Source organism: Neocloeon triangulifer, unplaced genomic scaffold, assembly GCF_031216515.1.
Source record: "Neocloeon triangulifer isolate White Clay Creek 2 clone unplaced genomic scaffold, ASM3121651v1 ptg000015l, whole genome shotgun sequence".
In the NCBI taxonomy this organism is placed as follows: domain Eukaryota; kingdom Metazoa; phylum Arthropoda; class Insecta; order Ephemeroptera; family Baetidae; genus Neocloeon; species Neocloeon triangulifer.
In genome coordinates, this window is record NW_026775557.1 from 1,302,949 (window position 1) to 1,326,964 (window position 24,016).

Genomic DNA, 24,016 nt, shown 5'->3' on the forward strand with positions numbered 1-24,016 from the left:
AATAAAATATTCTTTTATTCTAATTTAACAACATTTTATCCAAAATAGAAATTTAGATCTATTTTTATAAATTAAATACCCCAACCCAGCCCCAACCGCCAACAAAACATCGATCTTTTAAACAAAATATAGTTATAATACAGTCTTTTCTGAGATTAGTAAAATACAATGTAGTAAAAGCTCATGATTATTTATATAAAAATACTGCTCGGCAATTTGAAATAAATATTAAATTAAAACAGAGATTCACTAGTTCCATTAAATTTCCCAGGATTCCAGCCAGCGCAGATAACTCATTGTGCTGTTGGGGTCATTGCCAAAAGGCCCAGACATGCCATAAGCCAATGGTGCAAATAGGTAGAAACTAAAATATTTGAATTTTAATAAATTTGATGTTCCAATATTAGTTATCTTGCTTAATTACCTGTAAATGAGAGATGAGGCGAGAAATGCCAGAATAGTATGGCGGACCACAAACGCCAGTTTCCCAGCCAACTGGTTTTTTATTACGTCAAGTATGTAACTCAATACAACACCTGAAAAACGTGTTTTGCTTCAGTAAAGCTTTGTTCCAAAAAAAAAATTTGTTGTATACCAGAGAGCATCGAGTTGAACATCAGGGCAGGGAAGTAATGATGAAAATAAAGCACTCTTCCCATAACCCAGAATGGCACATAGTGGAGCGCCCAGCCGATGAAAAGCCAGGAGCAAGGCAGTAATTTTTGTTCCTCGTGACTTGTAGTTTCCAGAGACCTCTGACTTTTCAATAACTGCCACAGGTACAAAATGCAGAATGTGGCCAAGACGACCAAATTTCCCCACCAAATTACTGGGTTGCCTAATAGGTAGATTCGGTATTGGTTGCCAGAGAAAAATTGGCCCTAAAGGAATAAAAAACTTTCGTTATTCAAATTTCAATGGGCAAATGTGAAGTTGCATAATAACAGTGCCAAGGAATTTCTTTCACCTTGTAATTGATAGGCCACTGCCATGGCTTAGATGTGACTTCCCCCTCCTTCGGCTTGAGACCCGCGTTGCCTTGAAGCATTACAGCGTGTGACTCCAAGAACCGTTCAAAGAAACTGGGTGCGTACACCTGGACCGTCACATTTGGCACTGCAATTTTTATCTTATTACGTGAAAATTCAGATTAATTTTCAGAATTTACATTTTGGAGAATAGTTGTCTTCAATATTCCACAAGGCACTTTTGTCTCTAAAATTTGGGTTGCACGAAACTTCCTGTTGCTCAAAACCCCTAAAAATTTGTTTTATTTTCAGGCTGAAATGTCAGGGCATGAAAATATTCAAATCTCACCATTTTGGCAACTGCTTTCCTGAGGTTGTCAAGACACACTTTTGCAAGTGGTGGATCAGTCTAAATTTACTTGTAACTGTTTGCACAACTTGATTTTTTACTCCACTGTCAATATGAACGACCCAGACATCATTAGCATCCCCAGTGCCATTCTGACAAACAAAATTTTAATATGCAAATTTTCTAACTCAAAATTATTCATTACTTCTCCATATCCTGTCACTTGCAAGTGTTTCCGAGTCATCGGCGCAGGCTCTTTGTGAGAGTGCAAATTGCGTCTAGTGACCAAATGCTCCAATCGAACATAATTGCCGTGTTTGAGCAAATTTATCTAAAATTGTTTCACATTGATTGATAATTCAAATGGACGTTTAAAAAAATTCTCACTTGGCTTGCATCCGTTTCTTCTGTGATGGGTCTAATGACCCACTTGTTGTTGTCGTCTTTGTGCGTGTATGCAGTAATTTGCTGCTGTCGAGCGCCAACACCTTCAGGATAAAGATGCCAGTGAGAATGGAGGTAGCCGCCGCCCGTTCGATGGTTTTTCAGGGAAACAACCGCTCCATACGCAACCTCTGTGAATTATGGTTTTTAATTTCTGATTCTTTCCTGAACTGCCAATTTTACCTCTCGGCATGCTTGCGTTGTGCAAAGAATTTCCAATGAGCTGCGACTGAAACGCTGAGCTGTAAAATCCATCGCCGTTTCCACTAAAGCAGAGAGTTAATTTTTTGTTTGCTTCCATATATTTGACTTACGAATGATTGAGAACTTTGAGGTGAATGTAGAAAAAGCAGACATAGAGAAAAATCGGAATGCCAATCAGACACGACGCTCTAGCAAAAAAATGCTGGGCCAAGTATTTGAGCTAAAAATTATTATTATTATTATTATTTCAGGTAAAAAAAAATTGTAGATTTAATTTTATATTACTGGTTTGGTTGTGTTGCCAAGAATTTCCCACAGATCACAAATTGTATGAAGACCTACGAGCAAAACAACAAAGAGTCCGACAAACTTAACACTTATAGAGCCAGCCAGCATAACTCCTGTCCAGACAAGCCAGAACCACCATACAAATGAAAATTCCCTGTTGACATATAAAGAAATTTAAACTTATATTTGAGATATTGCAGCATATTTATCACCCACTTTATAGATTTTGAAGCTACTTTCACCATTCCCAAGACAGAACCCATGACGAAAAATAGCAAAATCGGATCAAGTAAAATGTATTGGTTTAAAGTAACCAGCCCTACATCTGAAAAATTTTAAAATATTTTAAATTAATTTGGACATCACTAGGAAATGAACAAACCTAGTAAAAATAGGGCGGACGCCAACACAGACGCTTCAAGAGATTCAGTCAGTTCGTAAACTATCAAAAATGAAAAAGGCACAGTCATTGCTCCCATCAAAGTACAGAACTGCAAAATTCTTGCTTAATTAATTCTGTTAATTTATAAAATGTACTTTTACTCACAAATCTCATGCCCAGGTAATTCACATTCTCATAAACGTCTCCTGGCTTTTCAAAAGCAAATCGACCGTCATATCCCGTCAGGTATCCTGACAGTCCAATTAGCATCTAAAAATAATCACGTACAATCACGTATTATAATTTTTAGGGGACGAAAGATTTTTGCTGAATAATACTTTTCCCAAAGGTGGGTGAACGTCAAAGAAGAAAGTTCTGTTGATGTACCAACTCCCCATTTTTCCAAAATGCGTCTCGTCCCAGCTGAAAAGGCAAAATTTGTTATTTTAAATTCAACTAAAATTGCGAGGATTCTCTTTCTGTTTTCTTACCAGACATGTTCTGGTTCTGCAATTTTGTGGAGTCTTGTAAGCAGAGTGAATAAGACTATAATTCCAAAAGCAGCCCACCATCTACAAAATAAAAAAGATCAATCAATTTGTTCCGGTTTCTGCATATATATTTTCAATTAAATTTAGAAAAATTTTGTAAAAATTGAATTAATTGAGGCTTTCCTTTCTTAAAACTTGCTAATACATACTACTTTTACTTACTCTTTATTGTTTTTCTTTGCTTGCTTTGTGCCTTCTGCATGACTCATAGTTTGACCCTGATAAGTGGAAAATAATTTAATTATTAACGTGTGTTTTTGATATTCAATTTCAATGAAATAAAAACATAAACTGAAAAAAAAACAGAATTTTAAAAGCATAAACAAATTTACATTTCCAGCACCATCCCCTATTATCAATGTATAAAATTCATTTTAAATTATGTGTGTTAGATTGATTAGTTAAAGATAATGAATGATTTTCACCGGTAGGCTTCAGGAGTGAGTCATCAAATTTCTTTATCTGATCTGAAACTCGTAGTTTCGGTTCAGAATGGGCAAAATCGCCTAAATTCAGCAAATTAATTTTGTTGTTGTGGATGTTGTTGGTGACGGAGACCATTGACCTTAATGAAAAGGGGGGCGTGTTCGCCAAGTTGTCTCAATGACAGGCCACAGAGGTCTCTGCTCAAACCCTGCCATCCCTGCCATCACCTCTGCAGAATTAAGGGTAAGGGTAGGGATAAAGAAGGCGCGGAGAGGAGGAGCCTCTTCTTGTTCATACTGATCCAGAGCCAATCAGCGCCCTGGTCTACTGGGTGGTAACCTCCTTTTCGCATCTCTTATAATTTTTTGTTACTCACTGTAGATAAATTCCGAGCAGGGAGCGCCACGATCAAAAACAATAACCAAAACCAAAATCATTCTGAAAATTCTGAATAGTGAACCGCAGTGAACTTCTGTTTTCTGTTATGTAGTGTTTATGAACTTTTTAAAAGAGAAATTTATAATTAAATTCTGAAGAAATACGAGCAAACTTAGAAGGTAAAAATGTCATACATTATTAATTGATTTACGCGATTTACGTGGGTTTGTAGCGGGTTCACAAAATCTCATCAAACGTACATTTTAATCATTTCTTATACGTACTTAAGAAATTTCTCGTTTACATCATTATTTTCATTTTGTCTGTTCTGATATGAGTTTTAGTTCAATTGCAATTTGATAGCTGCCCTTCCATCATTATAATAGACAAATAATAGTCAAATATAGTGTATGAGTTGTATGTAATAATTTATGATTTGGTTATAAGAAGAATGCTTAAATTAAGGATTTTCTTCTTTCGCTCAAAAATTTTATCGCTAAAACATAATTTAATTCCACAGATCATATTACAAAACCAGAAAGAAGTTGGGAAACTTTAAAACAATGGCAGAAGAAACAAACAACAAGTCCCTCGGAAAGAGTCCATTGCCGTCGCCAAACAAAAAAGAATCTCATTCTTTGACCAAAATCAACTCTCCTTCAGGTTTATATTTTGACAAAAATCTTCAAATTATTCAATTGAAATATTCAAATAATATTTTGTTTAGTCACCAATGGCAGTTCTTCAACCCAAAATGAGAAAGAGCAAAAGCCTCGGAAAAGAAAGGAAGGCAGTAGCAAGGAGGAGAAGCCAAAGGACCAAGTTGTGAAGAAAAAGAGGAGGCGACTTAAGGACGCTGCTGCCCCCAAACACCCCATTTCTGGCTACTTCCGTTTCATGAATGACCACCGAGACAGGATTAAAGCTGAAAATCCCAAAGCCAACTTTACCATGATCACCAAAATTCTTGCCGCGGAATGGTCTAAGATGGGACCAGCTGATAAACAGGTGTAACATCCAACCTTTTATATTTCTGAAGGTAAAAAGTAACAAATTAATTTCAGCAATATCTTGAGGCAGCAGAGCAGGACAAGGAAAGATACTCAAAGGAGCTGGAAGCTTATAAGCAAACGGATGTTTATAAAATGTTTGCAAAAAAGAAAAAGGAACGCAAACTGGCAAACAAAAATAACCCTGCGGCAGTAGAGGTTGTTAAGCCAAAGATCGAAGTTCCGAAACGACCAAGCAAGCCTGCAAAATCAGTAATAGATATTTATATTTAAAATTCTGATCACTCTATAAATAATATTTTCCAGGAAATTTCAAGCACCAAAGAGACCGATTCTTTTACTCTTGACATTCCCATTTTTACTGAGGAATTCTTAGACCACAACAAAGGTAAATCTTTTGCTATATTATTTATTTGAAAATTATAATCGATAATTATTATTAGCTCGTGAGACAGAATTGAGGCAGCTCAGAAAATCAACCATTGACTACGAGCAGCAAAACTCAATTCTCCAAACCCACCTGGCCAACATGCAGTCGGCTGTGGAGAAACTGGAAGCCGAAGTTATGCAGCAGATAACAAACAACGCTGCTCTGAAACAGCACCTGGAGCACTTGCGCAACAACCTGGTCACTAGCTTGGCACATTTGCCACTGCCAGGTTAGGATTCATCAATATTCAAATTTTCAATCTCACAAATTCATTTATTATAATTTCAGGGTCTGGAGAACCTCCCAACTTGCACACAATCGACAACTATATGCTGTCGGTGCAGCAATTCAGCACTTCTGGTCATTCCGAGAGCAAAGTGTTTCTGTCTAGTGTTAAATCTGCCCTGGGAGGCCTCCACTTCTGACTTATTACTCAACTTCATGTTTTGCGTTCAATTAAGTGAATAATTATAGAATCAAGTAGTCCATGAAGTAGTTTATTTATTTTTTCTTCCTATGTCATTTCTTCTTCTTATCCGACTTGCCTCCCTTTTTACTTGGCTGAGAAGCTGCAACTCCTTGCACTTCGGCCAATTGCTTCTTCAGCTTGAGAAGAGTTTCGACCTCGGGTTGCCAAACTGTCTTATCCTTGCTCTCAGCCTTCAGCTGCCTTACTTTCTCGCCCTGAAGTAATATAGCAATACAAAATGTGCCCATATTAAAATGCTTGCAAGATTTTACCTGAGCAGCAACGGCAGCTTCCAAAGCACCAATGTCGACGCCACCAGTTGCTGGTGCTGCGGAGGAGGCACTGGCTTTTCCAGCTTCGGTCAACTGCTTTTTAAGGGACAAGAGAATTTCAACTTCAGGTTGCCAAACACTCTTGTCTTTTGTCTCAGACTTCAATTTTCGCACTTTTTCCCCCTTGGTTTTGAAGGATTAATATGATTATTTCCGTTTTAATTTTAATAAATTGTAATTTACCTGGGCAGCAACTGCAGATTCCAAAGCGCCAATATCAACAGCAGCTGCAACTGGTGCTGCTGAGGCTACCGGAGAGGCAGCAACTTTCTCTGCTTCAGCCAACTGCTTCTTTAAAGAAAGTAGAATTTCAACTTCGGGTTGCCATACACTCTTGTCTTTTTTCTCAGACTTCAGTTTCCGCACTTTTTCGCCCTAATTGAGTTTTTGTTTACGTACTGATCAGAAGAATAAAGCAATATTTTTTTTACTTGAGCCTCAACTTCCTTTTGCAAGGACACCAAATTTCCTGAGGCTGCTGCTGTAGAAGCTGGTGCTTTGCCTTTACTTTTGAACGCTGCCTGGTCCTCCTGACTGCCTGCGAATTTAACTTTCAGCTGATCCACTTGGGCAGCATCAATTTTGGTAAACAAAGGAGCAGGCTAAAACATTTTTAGGATTTTTAGATCAATAAAATGAAAACTAAATGTAAAAAATATTCTTCGGACCTTTCCAATTGTATGGTTTTCCGGCAGAGTGATGGTGAATATTTCTGGGATGTTGAAAGCAGTTTTTCCAGGAGCCATGAGTTGCTTGGAGATTATTTCTGCCGTGGCTGGCATGTAGGGCCTAAGCAAAGCTGCAATTAGGCAGACGATATTAGCACTCAGGCCCAAAATCGATCCAGCCCGCTTCCTAAAATTTTGGAAATGCATTAATTCACTATTGCCTTTCAACTCTATAAAAAAATTACCTGTCTTCAGGAGATTGCTTGACCAGGACCCATGGCTGAGTGACTTGCATGTACTGATTTCCTAATCTTGAAATAGACAAAATGCAGCGAAGACCATCTCGAAGCTTTGCCTTCTCTAATGCATCATTGTAACTCTTCAGTTCGGAATTGATATTTTTCACAAGTTCTTTATCCTCATCGTTCAACTCAACCTTAGTAATGATACTTTCAAAATTCTTCTCCACAAACATGAGAGCCCTTAAAGAAGTACATACATTTTAAATTTCATTTTGTTCTTAATCAAAAGCATTTTTTTACCTGTTGATGAAGTTTCCGAGATTGTTGAGAAGCTCAGAGTTGTTTTTGGTCATCAGGTCAACCCAGCTGAAACTTGAATCTTGACTTTCGGGGCGGACATAAAGAAGATAGAAACGCCAGACGTCAGCAGAAATTCCAATGTCCTGAACGTCGGAACCAAAGACACCAGCTCCTCGACTTTTTGAAAACTTTCCATCCTCGTAGTTCAAATATTCTGAAATTACATTTTTTTGGTTGGCTTTGATTTTGAAACCTATCTTGCAAACCTGTGGCCATGATGTGGTTGACAATGGTGAAATTCTCGCCGGATCCAAGTTGCGTAGAAGGAAACATGACCGCGTGGAATGGGACGTTGTCCTTTGCCATGAACTGATAGTACTCCACTTCTTCAGGATTTTTCCACCACTTTTCCCACTCATCTGTGTATGCTTTGGTCATGCTGATGTAGCCAAGAGGCGCATCAAACCATACATAAAAGACCTGTCGAAAAATTTAACCCTGCACTCTGGTGCAAAGAACTTGTCTATAGTAAATACCTTGTCCTTGAACTCTTCAAGAGGAACAGGTATACCCCACTTAAGGTCACGGGTAATGCAGCGGGGCTTGAGGCCGTCTTTGATCCACGAATGGGCAATGGTGCTTGCGTTACTCGTCCAACCAGGTGAAGATGTGGCCATCCATTCACGCAATTTAGGCTCAATCTAAAAATCAAATTTGAATGGTTAAATGAAAATAATAAAAACTAAAAGGCAAGTACTGTTGGCAGATCTATGAAGAAATGCTGGGACTCTTTGATAACTGGCTTTTTCTGGCACAATTTGCACCGAGGATTCAACAGTTCAGTGGCATTGATCAATTTGCCACACTTGTCACATTGGTCACCTCGGGCGTCTTCGAACGCACAAAAAGGGCAAATGCCTTCCACAAAACGGTCTGCCAAGAACCTGAAGCAAAAATTGATTTAATAAAAAGTAAAAATTGTTTTGTAAAAACAGCAATTATTCGTTATTATATTCATTTAAATTTTCGCAATATTAAAGATAATAAATTTACCTGTTGCAATTCTCACACAGCAATTGCTCCACAGATTCGATCAACATCAGGCCTTTTGCGTGAAGTTTCAAAAATAAGTCCTGACAAATTCTAAAAGTTTGTAACGAAAATTTACTTCAGCGTGAATGACAAATATTTTTAAATTTTACTCAGTATGCTGTTTGTGGGAAGTTCGTCCGAAGTGATCAAACTCAATATTGAACCACTTGTACACTTGAGCGTGAAGCTGGAAAATACCATAAAAAATTCAAAATTTATGGTTTTATATTTCTATATTAGAGAACTACCTTGTGGTACTTGTCGCAGATTTGTTGAGGAGTGAGACCCTCAGCAATGGCCTTGGTTTCAGTAGCAGTTCCATACTCGTCAGTGCCCGATATGTACAGGGTGGGGTGACCCCTGGCTCTGCAGTACCTGGCAAAAACGTCGGCAGACAAGACGCAACCAATGATGTTGCCCAGGTGGGGCACATTGTTCACATAAGGCAGGGCGGAAGTGATCAAAACATTCCTCTTTCCTTTCTCAGGGAGGCTATATAAAAATCAAGTTTGAATCTCCATAGACAAAATTAATAAAAACAAAAATACACTGGGTTGGCGACTGATAACGCAATTGCTTTGTCCTGTGAAGCACCAAGAGAAATATTCATGAAAGCTGCGGTGATCGAGGAGTTGCCTTGTGCCCAGCTTTCGATTCCAGCCTTGAAATTCAGTTTCTCGGCAGCATTCTAGATTTAAATATTGAATATAAATAGGTATAATGATAATGTGAACATTATTTACTTTAAATGCATCGGTCGAGGCTAATTTTTTGTGCCATGCTCCAATTTCAGGTGTGACCAGCTTTGACAGCTTCGCTTCAGTGACCACAGGATAAAGGGTGGACCACACAGCCACGTCAGCAGGAGAAATTTTGCCATCAAAAAGATATTCTTGCCCATTCAATGAGTCAGTGATGGTTTTCATGCATTCTTTCAACTCCGAGCTCTCAGCTTTTTTTCCACCAGCCACGGCAGAGATCAGAAGAAGGACAGAAGGCTGAAAATAGTGAAAATGTACATCAATCAGTTAAGGCACACCATGTGGGTTTTAAAATTACACTCAATTGGGTAGCTTCCCATTCAAGAAATTCCTGGACATGTAAGGGCGTCTCGCCCCCTGAGGAAGACTCAAAGATGTAAGTCGTGGCCGCGTTTGGAGAGCAGATTTTCACTCCGGAGTCCAAAATCAAGGTAGTTGGAACTCTAGATTGACCTAAAATTTAAAGCAACAAAATATTATTTATAAATTTTTCAAATCCTGCAATTTTAACTTTTTTTATCTGTCAAAAGTACATTAAAAACACAAACATACATACCTTTGGTTTCAGATTGAAATGAGATGTCCAACTCTCTGTTAGCATAATTTGAAGCCACGACAATTTTTAACCCTCCCAGGTCGTTTTGGAGGCTAACAAGCTTCATTTTGAAAAATTCTTCCTTTAAATATGCTGATCTCAGAGAAGACACAACGTGTCGGCTCACAATCAATCGGCTCGGCTGACTCAATCTTCAATCAAATTATGCCAATGCCATGCTGCAGCGAGTCGGAAAAAGGGGTGTGGTAATGTCCAATCCAAGAAGTGGTCCAATCGTGTGGTGGGAATTGGAGGGCGAGTGGGGGCCAGAAAAATTCGCGGAATAAAACCCATGAAACTGCTGAACTATAAATAATGTAATGTTTTGTATATGGATTGGAAAATGGAATGAACAGAATTAATTAAAAAGGAATAAGGGTAACAACATTTTTTAAAAATTCCAAATTTTAACTTATCTGGGTTGTACTGTAAAGGATAATGAGCAATAAAATTTTATTTTACTGCAATTTAAAAACATTTTTTTTTTATGAATCGATTTAATTAATACTGTTTATTTAATAATTTAACGACTTCTCCTATTAAAATTCAGGAATGATGTTTCTGTTTGAGGTTTCCACGAAATAATACAAGACACACAATATAATTTATACAAGAGGATTCACGGCCATTCTCGATACTTTTGAGTCAAAGAAACAATTTTTTTCTGAAAATGAATTAAGAGGCACCTTTTATGCTAGGGGGTTGCCAGTTTACGTCAGTCCACCGCTGAACCCTGCGTCCAGACCAAAAAGCTTGATATAGTTATTAAGGGGTGTCTAAAAACGGTGGACCACTTTTTGCAATCATAAACTAGCAATTAGCATATGTATGAAAATTATCTAGTTTATATATTACGCAACCCTCCCAGACACTTTTTTTGTAAAAATAATCAACAGAATTTTTGACATTTGGAAAACATACAACATGAATTATCTTTTTTCCTCAAATAAATGTTATCTAGAGCCTCATTAACCGGCATCTAGTCACAAAAATTGTTGCTGATAAATTAAATTATGTCCATAAAGACTTGCAGTGTGGACTTCAACATCAAAAACTTTCAAATTATAAATAAAATGCAATGATTAGTAATCTGCTGTGCGTTTTAGTTGATTTTTCGCTTTCTCTGAAATTGAACCAGCAGCATCACATTCTTGCTCGAAATATAAATACGAACATATCAATTTAATGCCTCCATAATCGAACAATCGTCAGGTCAGTCATTATAGGTTACAATAGTTTTTTTTTCAATTGTTACTTCTCTTTAATAAAACTCGGCCAAAAAAATTCACAAGCTGGTCAACTCAGAAAAGCTATTGAGTGAGTAGTGCAATGTGTAGTAGTTCCAGAAGCACCTCCAAAATGTTAGGACAACTTACACATTAGCATTAGGTAATTTTTTTAATAGACTTCAATTTGTTATTGGGAAAACTTTAAAAGATCAATGAGAAGCAAGTACAATTTGGGTTAATCCATTGTCTTTTGAGGATTGCTAACTATCTGAGAATAAGGCTTATTAAATTTGAGATAGTAATTTTGTGTGGGCGTGTGCAAATCAGAAAACAAAATTAGTGGTGGTTGTTCCAGGTGGGTCGCACCATTCTCTGGCTTAGCTGCTCCTCGGCTGTCAGTTGCTTTCGGAAGGCAATCACCTTGTCTTTCAGTTGGTGCAAAGCAGCCATTTTTTCTTCAATCAGCTCCTGAAGCTGCTGTGAGTACTCTGCAAGAATCATGAAAAGCATCACCTAAAATACTTTTTTCACTAAACAAAATTTTAGTACCTTCTTGATCGTAATCAACCTCAGCAGTATGGGTCAGGAACCTCCTGTCAAGCTCAAGCCATTTTTCCGACTCTTCGGCAAGTCTGGCGTGCGACTCTAGAAGCTCATCCTCCATAATTTGCAACTGTGACACTGCTTGGTGGAATGTTATTAAGTCTGCTGAAAGCTCATGTTCCTAAACAATAGATTTTTTTTAAACGTATATTAAATTTTCAATTTTTTTATTACATTCAGGGATCTAAGCTGGCGCAGATCATCCTCGTCTTCAGCATGGTTGGGTTCTGCTGTTTGTGCGCCGTGTTTTTCACTAGGGTCCTGCACCGCCAGTTCTTTCACTCTGTCGGCGTAGCGGAGAGTGTTCAACGAGTGCTCACATGAGCTCAGACCAGGGCTCAGCATAGCAATCTAAAGGATAATATTTAAATTTTTAGCTTTCGGGCCTTGGAGTTTGAACAAACCATGCATGTGCGAGACTTTTCTCCAATAAATGAATCTCTCAAAACGAGAGTGAGCTTGCTAGCTCTGAAGGGCAAATGTGCACCCTTTTTACCAAGAGCACGAATGCACTCCTTTAAGGCAAGCAAAGACTTGTTAATCTCGGCTCCTTCCATTCCTGAAACATCCCCAAGTTAATAAAATCAGCTTAAAAAATAATAAGTAGAAGTAAAAAATTAAAGCAATGTCTTTGAAAGACAACACAATTTCCGAAAAGTACAATTTTTAAATAGCAAAAGATCTCACTTGTTTGACGATTTGCTGAAGAAGTGTCAGCGCCACGCTCGTTTCCTGCTAAATCGATCAGAGAGAATTTTCCGTAGAGTTTGTTTGGATGGTCAGCAGGGCGCAACACAATTTGAAAGACAGCGTGCGATCGCGACGAGTTGCTGTTTGCTGATGTTTGGCCAGATGTTCTAGAATATATCAAGTGAACATGGTTAATACAAGTATAAAAAAGCAGCAACAAAATTTACCTAGCATTATTACCGTGCTGAATCAGTTTCAAAACGTCATCAACATTGTGCACCACTTTTTCTGTCAGGCCAACAACTTTAATCTCCTGCTTGCCGTCTTCCAGCACCCTTAGTTTGGCTTTGTCAGCAAGGAGATCAAACAGCTGTGGGTTGCAAAAGGAGATAATTCAGATTACGATCCAAGATTTTATATAGACATTATGTTTCAATAATTGGATGAACAAAATGCACAACTTACTTTCCCGCTGTAAATTTCGAAGAACGAAGCAGAGATCCTGATGTTCAGGCTTTTAAATTTAGGAGAATTTGCCAGTTTGAAGACGTCAGCAGCTGCCATAGCGTAGATGCCCTTCTTGCAGTCCTGTGTGCGTCCATGGAAATCGCCTCCCATGGTGTGTGTTTTCCCACTGCCAGTCTGACCATAGGCAAAGCAGGTAGCCATGCCACCCTCGAATACAAATTGGACTAGCGGTTGTGCAGTGAACCTGAAGGAAAAACTTCATTCACACCTGATCCTTCATAGTTAATCTCGGCATACCTATACACCATCTCGTTGCTAGTGGTGTCATCGAAGGCATAGTCAAAGCGGAAGTGCTGGTTCTCAAGGTACTTAGTCAAGTCCACCTTCTGCTTTGGCTCGTGAACCACCATCTGATCTTTTGTCGGGACAGTGATCACATCCACCTCTTTGCGGTTGAGCTCCTTCTTGCTCAGTGGTCTCTTTCGGACACAAACTGTGATTTGATGAGTTTCTACATTGTCGGTCGCTCTCAAAGGTTGGAAATCAAGGCCAGCTTGATAATCCCTGTAGCAAATCAAAGATAAATGAGTTCCATCCATATTGTTGTTTTAATAAAAATGTCCATTAACTTATTTAAATTGATGTAAATAAATTAAAATTTTTGATTTCAAATCTTTTTTCACCTTATCATTCCCATGAACTCCCAATTTGGATTTCCTGGATCTTGATTCATAAGAGCCTCTTTATTTTCCTTCAATTCAGCCTGCTTGAGACGTCTCTCCTCACGGTTCTTCTTCAGTCGCTCCACTTCTTTGACCACGTTGCTCCTTCGACCGCCAGTTTGCTTGCCGTTGGCTAAGGCAGCTATTTGCAAGAAAAAAAAAGAAAATTTAATTAAGCAAATAGTTCAATTCCAGCTGTTTTGTTAAGACGTGTAATATAAATAACTCACCATCTGTCACAATATGAAGGCAATGAGAATTTTTTGTGTTGTTAGTGAAAACATTTAACTAACATTTTTTTTCAAACTCACCAACTTGTGGAATAGCTGATGGTTGGTGGACTGGTTCCGTGTTGATTTCTGGAACAACGGCCACAGGCGTGGGCACCATAGTCTCCCTGCCATTTTGCCTGGCAACTCGTGAACGGGTGTTTTGACCCTTCTGATCTTCAACAGTGGCAACTAAACATAACAGACGATCGATTCAACGCTAAAGGTAAACATTTGACATTTAAGACTATCTCACCTCGTGCAGTCAAGACTTGCTGCTTGGCGACATACTGCAACAGAAACATTGTTTTGTAAGAAAATGCCACTCAACCCCATGAAAATTTTCAAGGACAACACATGATCAACTAAAAACCTGGATGAGACAAATAGAAAAAATATTAAATTTTGTTAATCAGGAAAATCTGCACACATGGGTTAATTTTAAATTGGCACAATAAACTAACACCAAACTAATCAGGAACTTGAACTTTTACAATTATAATTGCAGAATGCTTTTTTTTTAATTAATCATTGCAAAATATGAATTAATTTTTTTTGGAGAGTTAAAATCCTGGCTCAAAAAAAGGTCAAACATTTTTTTGCATTTAACCTGACATAGTTGTAAAATTAATTAGTAATTTAATAAAATAACCAAAACTTGTTTAAATCTTAAGGTTTTCTTCCTTGTTTGTTTTGACGCTTTCACGAAGTTCAATAAAAAAAAAATATTTCAGGTTCTGTCACAAATTTGCATCTAGATTAGTCACTCTTCAACTAAGATTAGTATCAAAAATTCCTAACAAAAATTTCTCACAATCCTTTGTCAAATCCATTTGCCAACCAACAACTGTGAAGACCGAACACGACCTAGCACACAACGCGCTGCAATTTACCCCTCGCGTCTGTGGGTTACTGCCTGTGGGTGAACCTTTGATGGTGGGAAGTCGGCTTCGCAAACCCTGAGACACGCTCTGGCTTCTGAGGCGACCGGCTGAGCTCACATTTGTCATTGACCCACTGACGATCAGGGGTGCCATTGTGTTTGTGGTCCGGCGAGTGTCAACATACATCAAATTTTCCTGAGAAAACTGGTTGATTGCGTTTGCAGTGGTGCGCACCGGGATACTGGACAGTCTGTTGCCAGAATCGGTGGCGGTGGACGGCTTCCGGACTAACGACGATGATCGCCGGACATTGGATCTTGGGGTGCTTGGAGCGCTTTGTCTCTAAAATGTCAAATTTTGATGGAGAATTTTGCTTCTGACAAGCAAGATTGACAACCTTTTGACACAAAACATGTGACGAAACCACCCATGATTGACGTGATTGTTCATTTTTTTTTGACGGTACCATTGTTTTGCGATTGATAAACATTAAATTGATGATTTGTAACCTATATATTTTTACATAATTCTTTTTTTTTTTCATTAAAAATAATATTCTCGACGTAAATTAATTATTTGCAAATTCTTTCTCACAATTAGGAATAATGTATAAAAAAACAAAGGGATTTTAAAATTAATTCCCTTTTTTCCTAAATTCTTAACTTTTAATTTTAACTCAAATTAAATGATATTCATAGATGTGTTGATTTAAATAAATCTCAGAATTGATAGATTACGCAGCATTGTGTCTATTAAAATGTCAGTTTTCAGGGTTTAAATCAAGAGTGGAATTTTATCTTATATTGATTAAGTTCTTAAGAAACAAAATAATATTATTAAAATAGATTATTATTTCTGCCTAAAAAGAAAAGATATTTCTAATCTTTGCAAGAATGAAGATTGAGGCTATTTATCTTAATGAATTTTGAGTGGTACTCACCCTTTTCAGCTTGCTGGGTAGAATGTTTTGTGCTTCTTCGACAGATTCCTGCAGCTCTGGGTTCAGTCTCAACAAAGCGTCTAGCTCGATCTGTATTTTCAAAAGTAAATTCAAAAAGAGAAGCAAAGAGTTAAAACGTTTGCTGAAATTATTATTTTTTCGTACCTCTTTCCCTTTGGTTTCTCCCTTCTCGAACCATTCTACTGTGACACTGCTTGTCTCGGGGTTCACTCCGGAAATCACTGCTGTGTGTACACGACCTGTAGATGAGAAGAAAGACAATAAAAAATATGCTTCTCATATAAGTGTAATAATTATAAAAAAAAATTCCACATCTTGTATTAAAAATCAAGATTTTTATATTTGAATTATTGTAATTTGAACTACGGAAGTCCCACATGGGGCTCCCCCAATTTAACTACTCTGCGTCAGTTACAAGAACAAGAGTTTTATACAAAATGTGCTCTCGCAAGCAAACACGAGCAATGGAAATTTGTTTAAATTTTGGAACGCAGTCAGTTTATAAAATTTATGAATTTAATAGTCTGAAATATTTCGACGAGAACCGTGTCGTGCCACGCAAGGAGTATGAAACGCGAATGTCTCGACTTGAACACCACAAAGTATAAAATAAATTCACTGATCGCACATTTACATACATCTATCCTAGATTGTGGAATATTTGCTGCAAAATCTAAAAAATCTGGGTTTGAAAAATGATGTCAAATTTCAAAGTAAAAAATTGTTTCCATGGCTGTTGTAATTTTTCATAAAGTGTTATTCTTGTAAAATAATCTCAAGTAAAAATATTTGAATAGAGCTGAAGTGCTTGGCTTTTAGCCTTGCGCTTTATAGTCGCATAGGCACCAGCCAATAACTCCAATTGGAGATGGCTGGACTTGTAACTTTATAAAAAAAAAAAAAATCACAAAATATTTCAATTCAAGGGAAAAATTTCAAAACATAATTCGTTATAAAAAAATGATTAAGATCTAATTGACTGTAAAACTGTAGAATTCTGGCAAATTTTTGAGGTTTACAATCTTATTATTATTACTATAAAAAAATCAATAACTTATTTTGGATTTTGAACGATTTTCTTTCCAACGAATTGAATGCAATGAATACAAATAACTTATATTTTTGCCCGTCTTTTGCACAGGTTCAATGGCACGCCTTGTGCAGGAATGGCCACAATTGCAACCACCGCCGACACTTGTTTGTTGAGGGGGCTGTATCTCAGCAACCGTTGGGCCAAATTAATAGGAAAAAATGTGATACGAAAATAATCAAAGATGGTTGCGCAATTGATAAAAATATAAAATGAAAAATATTTAAATTTATTCATAAATTAAAGTATTTTTTTTTAATTGAAATACATACTTTGAGAAAAATAATGTACTATTTAATGATTTCGATAAAAAAAATGAATGTACATATTATACGCAGAACATAACATTGCTCTGATGAGTAATACAAAGTCCCGAGCTTGATCAAGGCGAAATTTCCATTGCTGTCTGCTTCGACCGCCACAATAACAACAAAAAAGGAAAAACGAGTGGGCGAGAAGACCTTGCTCGTATCTGGAGCAAATTTTCTGAAAGGATTGAAAATTGTAGAAAAAAAACTCAAATTGGAGTCGAACACAAAAATAATATGGAACGACAGTTCGTGACTAGATCTAGTTCAGTGCCCATTAATAAACAAATTATGAATTTATTTTTAAACTTCCCAAACCGCCATCGGAGCAGCGCGAGAAAGAATTTGTATTCACTCGACTGCAAACCGGACACGCCGTCTGGTCTCGGGTCGTGGCGAATTCGTAGGAAATTTGACGAATTTGGCGGCCACGACGGCGACTGACGAGCGGAACGAGAGCGAAAATTCGTACGAATTACAGGTCATCCGCCCATGCACTCGTCGCACCACTCACCGTCAGTCCGTTGGATATCGACATTAACCCCAGCCTGCAAGTTGCCGAGTCGATCCATCTTTCCTTAAATGGCAATTCTTCGCGCCGAGAGTCGCGCACGCATTTAACACGGGCCGAATCGCAACGAGCGCCGGTTGGAGCCAAGTTTTGGCCGCCGCCAGCCGCAGACTTTGACAGTTCGACCGAAATTTCGGGTGCAGATTCACGAAGGACCGTACAATCCAATGTACAATCGCAGCGGCTGCTTGGCTGATTCCGCTCTCTGCGACGGCTATTGCGAGCGTGACGTCACGCAAACAGGCTGCGACTTTTCAAAAAATGATCACTGATCTCGCCTTGCAACGATTTGCTTTGATCGGAAGCACCTAGATGGCAATAGTGATCTAATGGAGTTTCAACCAGGAGCTAAAAATGTTTCATACTTCTGCAATATAAATCAAATTTACGCACTTAATTTCCTTCATTTTTATGAAATTAAAATTTTTCTGTATAAGATTATAATTTTAACGTAATATTTTTTAATTTTAAAACAAAATTGTCAGAAATATTCTCGAACTAATTTATTCTCTTTCATTTTCACCACACTCTTGCAGCTGCCCGCAATCAACACAACAAACTCAACAAACTTTCGCTGCCTGTTTCTTTCTTGCTTAATTAATTTAATTAAATTGTCCACATATCACCAGTTTTCCGGGAAAAAAGCCTGGTCAATTTTTTTGTATCTTGTATGTATAAGTAAGTAAAATACGTGAGTATTTATTGCTGACAATTAATTTTGAATCAATTGTTTATAAAATGGACTTCCTTATTTTTTTTTTTCAAATATTTTTATTGGTCGTGTTGTGGATTGTGGTTAATTATTTCCGACACCACCCAATCTGTTCCATTGTTTTTATTAGAGGCTTTTTTATTATTTCAGACTGGCCACAAAATGCGTTTCAACGAGAAAGAAATGGCAGACTATGGATGTTCTCCAGGCACTGTCTTCGAAGGAAGACTGAATTACAAAGTTCCTGCTGGAAATTTCAGCCAAGCAGGTTTCACCTTAAAAATAATGCAAATTGCCTTATTAATTACAAATTGATTTGTTATTAGTATTCAAGGAGCGATGGTTCAAACTGAAATCGAACCTCCTGTTCTATTTTCGATTTACGGAATTTGGAAGTGTTGATGCAAATGAGGTATTATAATTTTTTTAGATCATTGAATATATAATCATAACTCATAACCTTAATTTTAACAGCCAGTAGGAGTTTTCGTGTTAGAAAATTTCAAGATCCAAATCGAGGAAAGCAAGGAGATGCCGTTTGCATTTTCTATAACGTTCCACGACGATGTCGAGAAGAAGCAGTATTTTGCAGCAAGATCAGAAGAGCTCGTCAACTCTTGGGTGAGCGCCATCAGCCAAAGTAGCTACGAGTACATGCGACAAAAACTCCATACCTTACAAAATATGGTCAAAACTGCTTCCGGCTTGGTATTGTTACTATAATTTTTCTTTAAATTAATTTATTCAATTAAATCAATCTAAGGACCGTGTGACTCTGCAACCTTTTTGTGCCACTGCCAGAGACTTGGAACAACAACTACAAGCTCCGCAGTCTCCATCTCGACCTTCGCGGAAAGGAAGTAAGCTGAAGAGCTCACAGTTCAAGAGTCACATAGCCGAGTTTGTTGCTCCAGAGAACAAACCGAGGACGTCCATGCCAATTGTGTCTCAAAATATTCCTGCCAGAATGCCAAACAATACCAGTTTACGAGCGTCCAGCCCTTTAATGCCCATAAGGCAAGCACCACCACCTCCTACAAAGCCGCCACCTTCTACAAAGCCACCCCCTGTCAAAGATCTCATTGAGTTTTAAAGTTTGTGCCTTAATATTATTAATTACCGAGCAATTCGAACAAAGCTGTCCATACGCTTATCTCACTAAAGCTACGTTTTTAGCGCTCATATTATTCTACTATTTAGTTTTATTTCTGTGCCAACATTTTGGCATTAGTCACAAAATTTACTTTTCATTTTTTACTTTCCATCCTATTTCTTAGGCTCGTGGGTTCATGATATGACATGATGCACTCCATTTCACAGAGTTATATATTTTCACCAGATTTATAACAAGAGATATCGAAGAAGTTATTGGGAGTTCCAGTTGTCTGTTCAATAAATAATTGTTTATTTCATTACATGATTGTTAATTATGTTAAAGTTCAGAATTATAAATTTGTGTGTATTGCCATTGCAAAAGTTAAATCCACTTATATCACTGTAAAATAAAATAATTATTTTACTTTCCAAACAAATATATTTTTTGTTTTTACTTCATAAGCAATCATTCTTAAAAAAAAAACCAGTTGTAAAACTTTCATAATTTACTCAGCAGACTAATTTGATATTTAACTACAACTGAGTTGCATTGTTGATGGTTTTTTTTTTTAAATCAAGACGAGAAAAACAAAATTCCACAAAATAAATAAATTTAGATAAAAATCAATTTCTCCGTATTCCTATCAACAATAACAATTTTCCAGTCAGAAGACAGAACATAAATATTTATCTATAGAACAAATGGATTAGTTCAAATTCTTGCAAATTATTTAAAGTGATGCTGCTGAAAAGTTATCCAGAAAATTGACTTAGATAAGTATCGTTTATCACAGTTACAAAAACACTGATGCCTATGGTTAATCAGATTCTCTCATCAGCTTGGGTTGTCGTTGTCAACAATGATAGCTTTGTAGTCTTCTTGGTTGCCAGCAAGAGCAGGAATTTGTGCGTTGAACTCACTTGTTGCCCACAGGTATAAGTCTAATGTTCGTTCAGCGCAATCGGCAACAAATCGCACGAACGGACGAATATCTCCATTGTTTGCCATTTCCAAGTATTCATAATATCTAAAAAAAAAAAAAAAATAAATTGAAGACCTTTAAATTTTATAATTACAACAAAAAAAAACAGTTGTTCATATAAACAAAAACATAACTATTTTACACACTTTTGCCTGTCTTGTCTAGGAATAATAACCGGGGCGTATCCAGCCTGCATCAAGATAAGATTCATAAGCAGACGGCTCGTCCGTCCGTTGCCATCTGTGAAAGGGTGGATGTACACCAATTTATAATGAGCAAGGGCTGCATATCTGCAAATTAATTATTTAGTCTACGATAATTTGCGAGAAAATTTATATTCGCCACACCGAATAGGATGGAGCTGAAGGGCTTCAGTTGACCGCAGCCATTCCACAAGTTGAGCTACTTGATGGTTCACTTCGGAGGGTGGAGGGGGAATGTGGTTTCCCACGAAAACCTGTGTGTGCCTAAACGTTCCTGCGTCAAAAGGTTCCACATAGGCCATCACTCGTTTGTGGATGGCCAAAATGTCCTCCACGTCCAAGTGTCCAGGAGATTTCCCTCGTAAAAGCGTGTCTAAAATAATAATCGATTTACTCAGAATTACAATGTTTCTCTTTTAAATCTTACTGTTTAAAAATTTTAAAGCTGCGTCTAAACCAAGAATTTCCCCATGTTCGACAAGACTTTTTCCATGTACAGCCATCCTTGTCTCAAGAACTACACGAGTCTGCGCCAGACTCATAGTGTTGCCTTCAAGTCCGACTGTGTGGAAAACATGCTGAAAGTAGGCCTCTCGCTTAGCCCGTCGGAGAGCTGCGTCTGTAGTAGAAATTTGAGCAAGGGTTAGCCGTTTTTGGTCGATTCGTTTCAGGTTTTCTGCATCCAGTGCTTCCACAACGGGCAGTGTTCGCTGATGGTTCACTTTGGCCTCTTGATGGCTCGGGTGGTGTGACAGTGCCCTTGCGTAAAGGGTATCAGCCTCGAGGACATCCTGTTAAAAAGGAACTTTCATGTAATAAAAATTATAATATTGTAACCAACAAAATAATACATAAAATAAGGACTTAATTAAACTGCTATAATAATGCGAATAAATTGAATACTTTTTTTACCTTGTGAGTGTGTTCTAAAAATTCTCCAAAATGGTTGAGTACATCGGGGTTGCTTGGGGCAAGTGCGATTGCATGCTGGAAAAGCTTCAAAGCCTTGTCGAATTGCTTAAGACCAGTCTTTTCCAGAGCTGCATGTAAAGAAGCAAGAGCCTCCTGGTCATTTGCTTTATTAGCTAGAACAAAATATAACCTTCAGATTTTTCACATCTCTCATATATGAAGTACCACCTACCAGCTTTGTCAGGGGGTTTTGTGGTCCTGCGCGCCTTTTGCAAGTTTTGGATTACCGTGCCCAAAGTGCTGTCCTCCTCAAGCTCATAAGAACTCCCCGGAGGCAAAGGGAAAAATGTGTCCTTGTACTGCTCGAGGACCTCTGACCTGAACACTTGTATGCTGGTCCTCTGCTTCGGTTTGAGAACTTCATTTAAGTAGGTTGCCAAAAGAGCGAAAATTGCTCCGGAGAGGAAGATGAGGGCATAAATGAATTTGTTCATGTTGCTCTTTTATAATAGCAAAATGAATTCAGATTTAAAACCAAAAAAACGATGATCGTACCCGTAGCTCTTTTTCCAACAAAATTTAAGTGTTCATCTCCAATATTCTGTAAAGTCAATTAAATTTTATAAGATAACACGCATATAATTTTTGTTATATTAATAATTAATATTTTACCGACGAGTCATTATTAATTAATAACAGATCCACCTTGATCCACCCTTACATTGCTCTCACGTATGCAGTCGTCGTCAACGCATCCATTCCAAATTTTTAATTTACTGACGGTTTTTAGCGTATAAAGCGGTATAAAGTAGCTGCTGGAATGTAAATTAAATATTGTCACACATCGTTCAGAAGTTTAATATTTGCATATATGTATATGTATTACAATTAATATACCTTTCATACGGCTGTCTGCGTCCGCAAATCTTCACTTAATCATTTTATGCACATTCCTGTTTCTGCAAATCTGCAACATTTGCAGAACTTGCTGCATGCGCGCGAGCGTGAAGCCAGGTTCACAGGTTCAAACGGTTATACCGGCAGGGGGCGGGGATATCGGTAACCGGTTGTTTGTGGAGCGGGGTGGCGCGACGTATTTTTATAATTTGAATCCAAAAGCACACGCGAATGACACCCGAGCTGGAATTTATAGTTCACTGCGTACTACCTTTTCCGCGTCTCAGGAACTAGTATTTTTATGCATGCATATTTAATAAAATTAAAAAATATATGTCATATTTCATCACCTTCTTAAATTTAAATTTAGAAATAATATTATATAATTATCAGCAGAATATTTTTACGAACATGGTCAAAATAAAATAAGTGAATTAAACCCAAATAAAATAAGAATATTACGGGCATTCATTTTAATTAGGCTGTGGTGTATTGTATGAGATCAAAGTATAAAAATGTTTTGGTTTAACACAAACGCGGAAGGTAAAATTTTTATAATTTTATTGAGTTGATATTTTTATAATTATAATTTTTTTTAATATTTGGATTACGGTCATATTTAGCACAGATGATTATTTAAAAGAGCCTTATTGATTCCTTCTTTTACTTGTTTAAGTCTCAAATTTTTTCCACTGTTCTGAACAAATTTATACATATTTTTTTTTTTTAAATTTTACAAGCTATGTATTCATAAAAGAGATATTTGCCTAATAGCTTCCTTGTTATCTTTTATATTTAATCAAATGTTGATACCAATTTTTTGAGATTGAAAAATCTTTTATATATTTCAAAAATTTAATTATTCGGATCAATAGGACCAAAGTTACGATTTTTTGAGTTTTCGTTTTTACAGAAACTTGAACAGCGCAATAACGCCGATGTCTCTCTTGTGTGAGACGACCGCGGCTTTTTAGTCCAAAAATTTTTGGGGCGGGTCGCGGAGTTTTTATTAATTATCTCGCCTGCTAATGAAGTAAAAATTGAGAAAATTCACAACTAAGCTCAAATACATCTATTGTTTTTTTATTGTGAGAATTCAGATTCTGAAACAGCTATTCAAAATTATTACAGTGTTTTTTCCACTTCAACTTTGACTGCAGCACATAGATTTCAAGTAAAAAACACAAATAAATTATGATTAGTTGCTTAAAGACTTGGCTCAAAACACTTGAAGCGTTCTTGTCAATGGCGTTAATAGAATAATTTAAATTTAATTCAACCTTCTTAAAAATGTGATGTTCATACTAAACTGCCGAGCGCAAATACTTTGCTCCCACTGGTCCGAATCGCATAATTCTAACGATGGTTGATTCAAAATTTTAAGCTCCAGAGCAAGAAGGTATTGTTAAAGCTCTAAGTGCCCTAGGTCACCCGCTGCCCTCTTGACCTCTGGTTTTTAATTTCAAATTAACTTTCATCAAAATTTGACAATTTTAATGCTGATTTCAACAAACCTAATATTGGCCGTAT

At 37.3% G+C, this 24,016-nt stretch overlaps 6 protein-coding genes across 14 annotated transcripts; 2 read left to right on the plus strand and 4 right to left on the minus strand.

Moving 5' to 3' along the window:
- Positions 1 to 47: 47 nt before the first annotated feature.
- On the minus strand, positions 48 to 3,771 carry LOC132202380 (protein O-mannosyl-transferase 2). Its single transcript, XM_059629251.1, has 18 exons — positions 3,612 to 3,771; positions 3,349 to 3,404; positions 3,127 to 3,207; positions 2,974 to 3,058; positions 2,801 to 2,905; positions 2,636 to 2,744; positions 2,470 to 2,578; positions 2,251 to 2,407; positions 2,076 to 2,185; positions 1,945 to 2,027; positions 1,705 to 1,892; positions 1,523 to 1,648; positions 1,318 to 1,469; positions 1,169 to 1,257; positions 968 to 1,116; positions 596 to 881; positions 425 to 536; positions 48 to 364 (listed from the first exon to the last, which is right to left on the minus strand). Exons 2-18 carry the CDS (start codon positions 3,393 to 3,395, stop codon positions 259 to 261), a joined length of 2,094 nt encoding a protein of 697 aa, XP_059485234.1. The 5' UTR covers positions 3,396 to 3,404; positions 3,612 to 3,771; the 3' UTR covers positions 48 to 258.
- A 229-nt stretch (positions 3,772 to 4,000) lies between these two features.
- On the plus strand, positions 4,001 to 5,932 carry LOC132202799 (high mobility group protein 20A-like). Its single transcript, XM_059629996.1, has 7 exons — positions 4,001 to 4,169; positions 4,511 to 4,653; positions 4,718 to 4,998; positions 5,055 to 5,252; positions 5,307 to 5,388; positions 5,444 to 5,659; positions 5,719 to 5,932. Exons 2-7 carry the CDS (start codon positions 4,554 to 4,556, stop codon positions 5,853 to 5,855), a joined length of 1,014 nt encoding a protein of 337 aa, XP_059485979.1. The 5' UTR covers positions 4,001 to 4,169; positions 4,511 to 4,553; the 3' UTR covers positions 5,856 to 5,932.
- LOC132202795 (methionine--tRNA ligase, cytoplasmic) lies at positions 5,474 to 10,090 on the minus strand. The gene is made up of 17 exons (XM_059629984.1): positions 9,851 to 10,090; positions 9,593 to 9,747; positions 9,277 to 9,531; positions 9,082 to 9,221; positions 8,782 to 9,025; positions 8,644 to 8,720; positions 8,495 to 8,584; positions 8,199 to 8,385; positions 7,978 to 8,142; positions 7,708 to 7,921; positions 7,442 to 7,655; positions 7,145 to 7,381; positions 6,900 to 7,086; positions 6,663 to 6,833; positions 6,415 to 6,606; positions 6,172 to 6,354; positions 5,474 to 6,114 (listed from the first exon to the last, which is right to left on the minus strand). The coding sequence occupies exons 1-17, from the start codon at positions 9,954 to 9,956 to the stop codon at positions 5,950 to 5,952; spliced, it is 2,982 nt and encodes a 993-aa protein (XP_059485967.1). The 5' UTR covers positions 9,957 to 10,090; the 3' UTR covers positions 5,474 to 5,949.
- A 286-nt stretch (positions 10,091 to 10,376) lies between these two features.
- LOC132202796 (kinesin-like protein KIF2A) lies at positions 10,377 to 17,912 on the minus strand. Of its 2 annotated transcripts, XM_059629985.1 has the most exons (15): positions 17,628 to 17,912; positions 15,860 to 15,954; positions 15,695 to 15,784; positions 14,764 to 15,096; positions 14,127 to 14,160; positions 13,913 to 14,062; positions 13,563 to 13,743; positions 13,177 to 13,443; positions 12,877 to 13,123; positions 12,639 to 12,781; positions 12,409 to 12,578; positions 12,126 to 12,280; positions 11,896 to 12,072; positions 11,668 to 11,842; positions 10,377 to 11,606 (listed from the first exon to the last, which is right to left on the minus strand). In XM_059629985.1, the coding sequence occupies exons 1-15, from the start codon at positions 17,683 to 17,685 to the stop codon at positions 11,455 to 11,457; spliced, it is 2,427 nt and encodes an 808-aa protein (XP_059485968.1). In that variant the 5' UTR covers positions 17,686 to 17,912; the 3' UTR covers positions 10,377 to 11,454. The 2 variants fall into 2 exon arrangements, with proteins under 2 accessions (XP_059485968.1, XP_059485969.1); XM_059629986.1 differs by lacking the exon at positions 14,764 to 15,096 and having other exon boundaries at positions 17,628 to 17,909.
- On the plus strand, positions 17,485 to 19,928 carry LOC132202800 (pleckstrin homology domain-containing family J member 1-like). Of its 2 annotated transcripts, none has more exons than XM_059629998.1 (5): positions 17,485 to 18,375; positions 18,547 to 18,664; positions 18,723 to 18,808; positions 18,871 to 19,104; positions 19,160 to 19,928. In XM_059629998.1, the coding sequence occupies exons 2-5, from the start codon at positions 18,559 to 18,561 to the stop codon at positions 19,487 to 19,489; spliced, it is 756 nt and encodes a 251-aa protein (XP_059485981.1). In that variant the 5' UTR covers positions 17,485 to 18,375; positions 18,547 to 18,558; the 3' UTR covers positions 19,490 to 19,928. The 2 variants fall into 2 exon arrangements, with proteins under 2 accessions (XP_059485981.1, XP_059485980.1); XM_059629997.1 differs by having other exon boundaries at positions 17,487 to 18,362.
- Positions 19,791 to 22,624, minus strand: LOC132202798 (protein adenylyltransferase Fic). 7 transcript variants are annotated; one of them, XM_059629993.1, is made up of 9 exons: positions 22,487 to 22,624; positions 22,311 to 22,404; positions 22,145 to 22,190; positions 21,822 to 22,089; positions 21,590 to 21,762; positions 21,105 to 21,468; positions 20,822 to 21,050; positions 20,621 to 20,764; positions 19,791 to 20,519 (listed from the first exon to the last, which is right to left on the minus strand). In XM_059629993.1, the coding sequence occupies exons 4-9, from the start codon at positions 22,081 to 22,083 to the stop codon at positions 20,327 to 20,329; spliced, it is 1,365 nt and encodes a 454-aa protein (XP_059485976.1). In that variant the 5' UTR covers positions 22,084 to 22,089; positions 22,145 to 22,190; positions 22,311 to 22,404; positions 22,487 to 22,624; the 3' UTR covers positions 19,791 to 20,326. The 7 variants fall into 7 exon arrangements, with proteins under 7 accessions (XP_059485976.1, XP_059485977.1, XP_059485975.1 ...); XM_059629994.1 differs by having other exon boundaries at positions 22,295 to 22,404; XM_059629992.1 differs by having other exon boundaries at positions 22,265 to 22,404.
- Between the last annotated feature and the right edge of the window lie 1,392 nt (positions 22,625 to 24,016).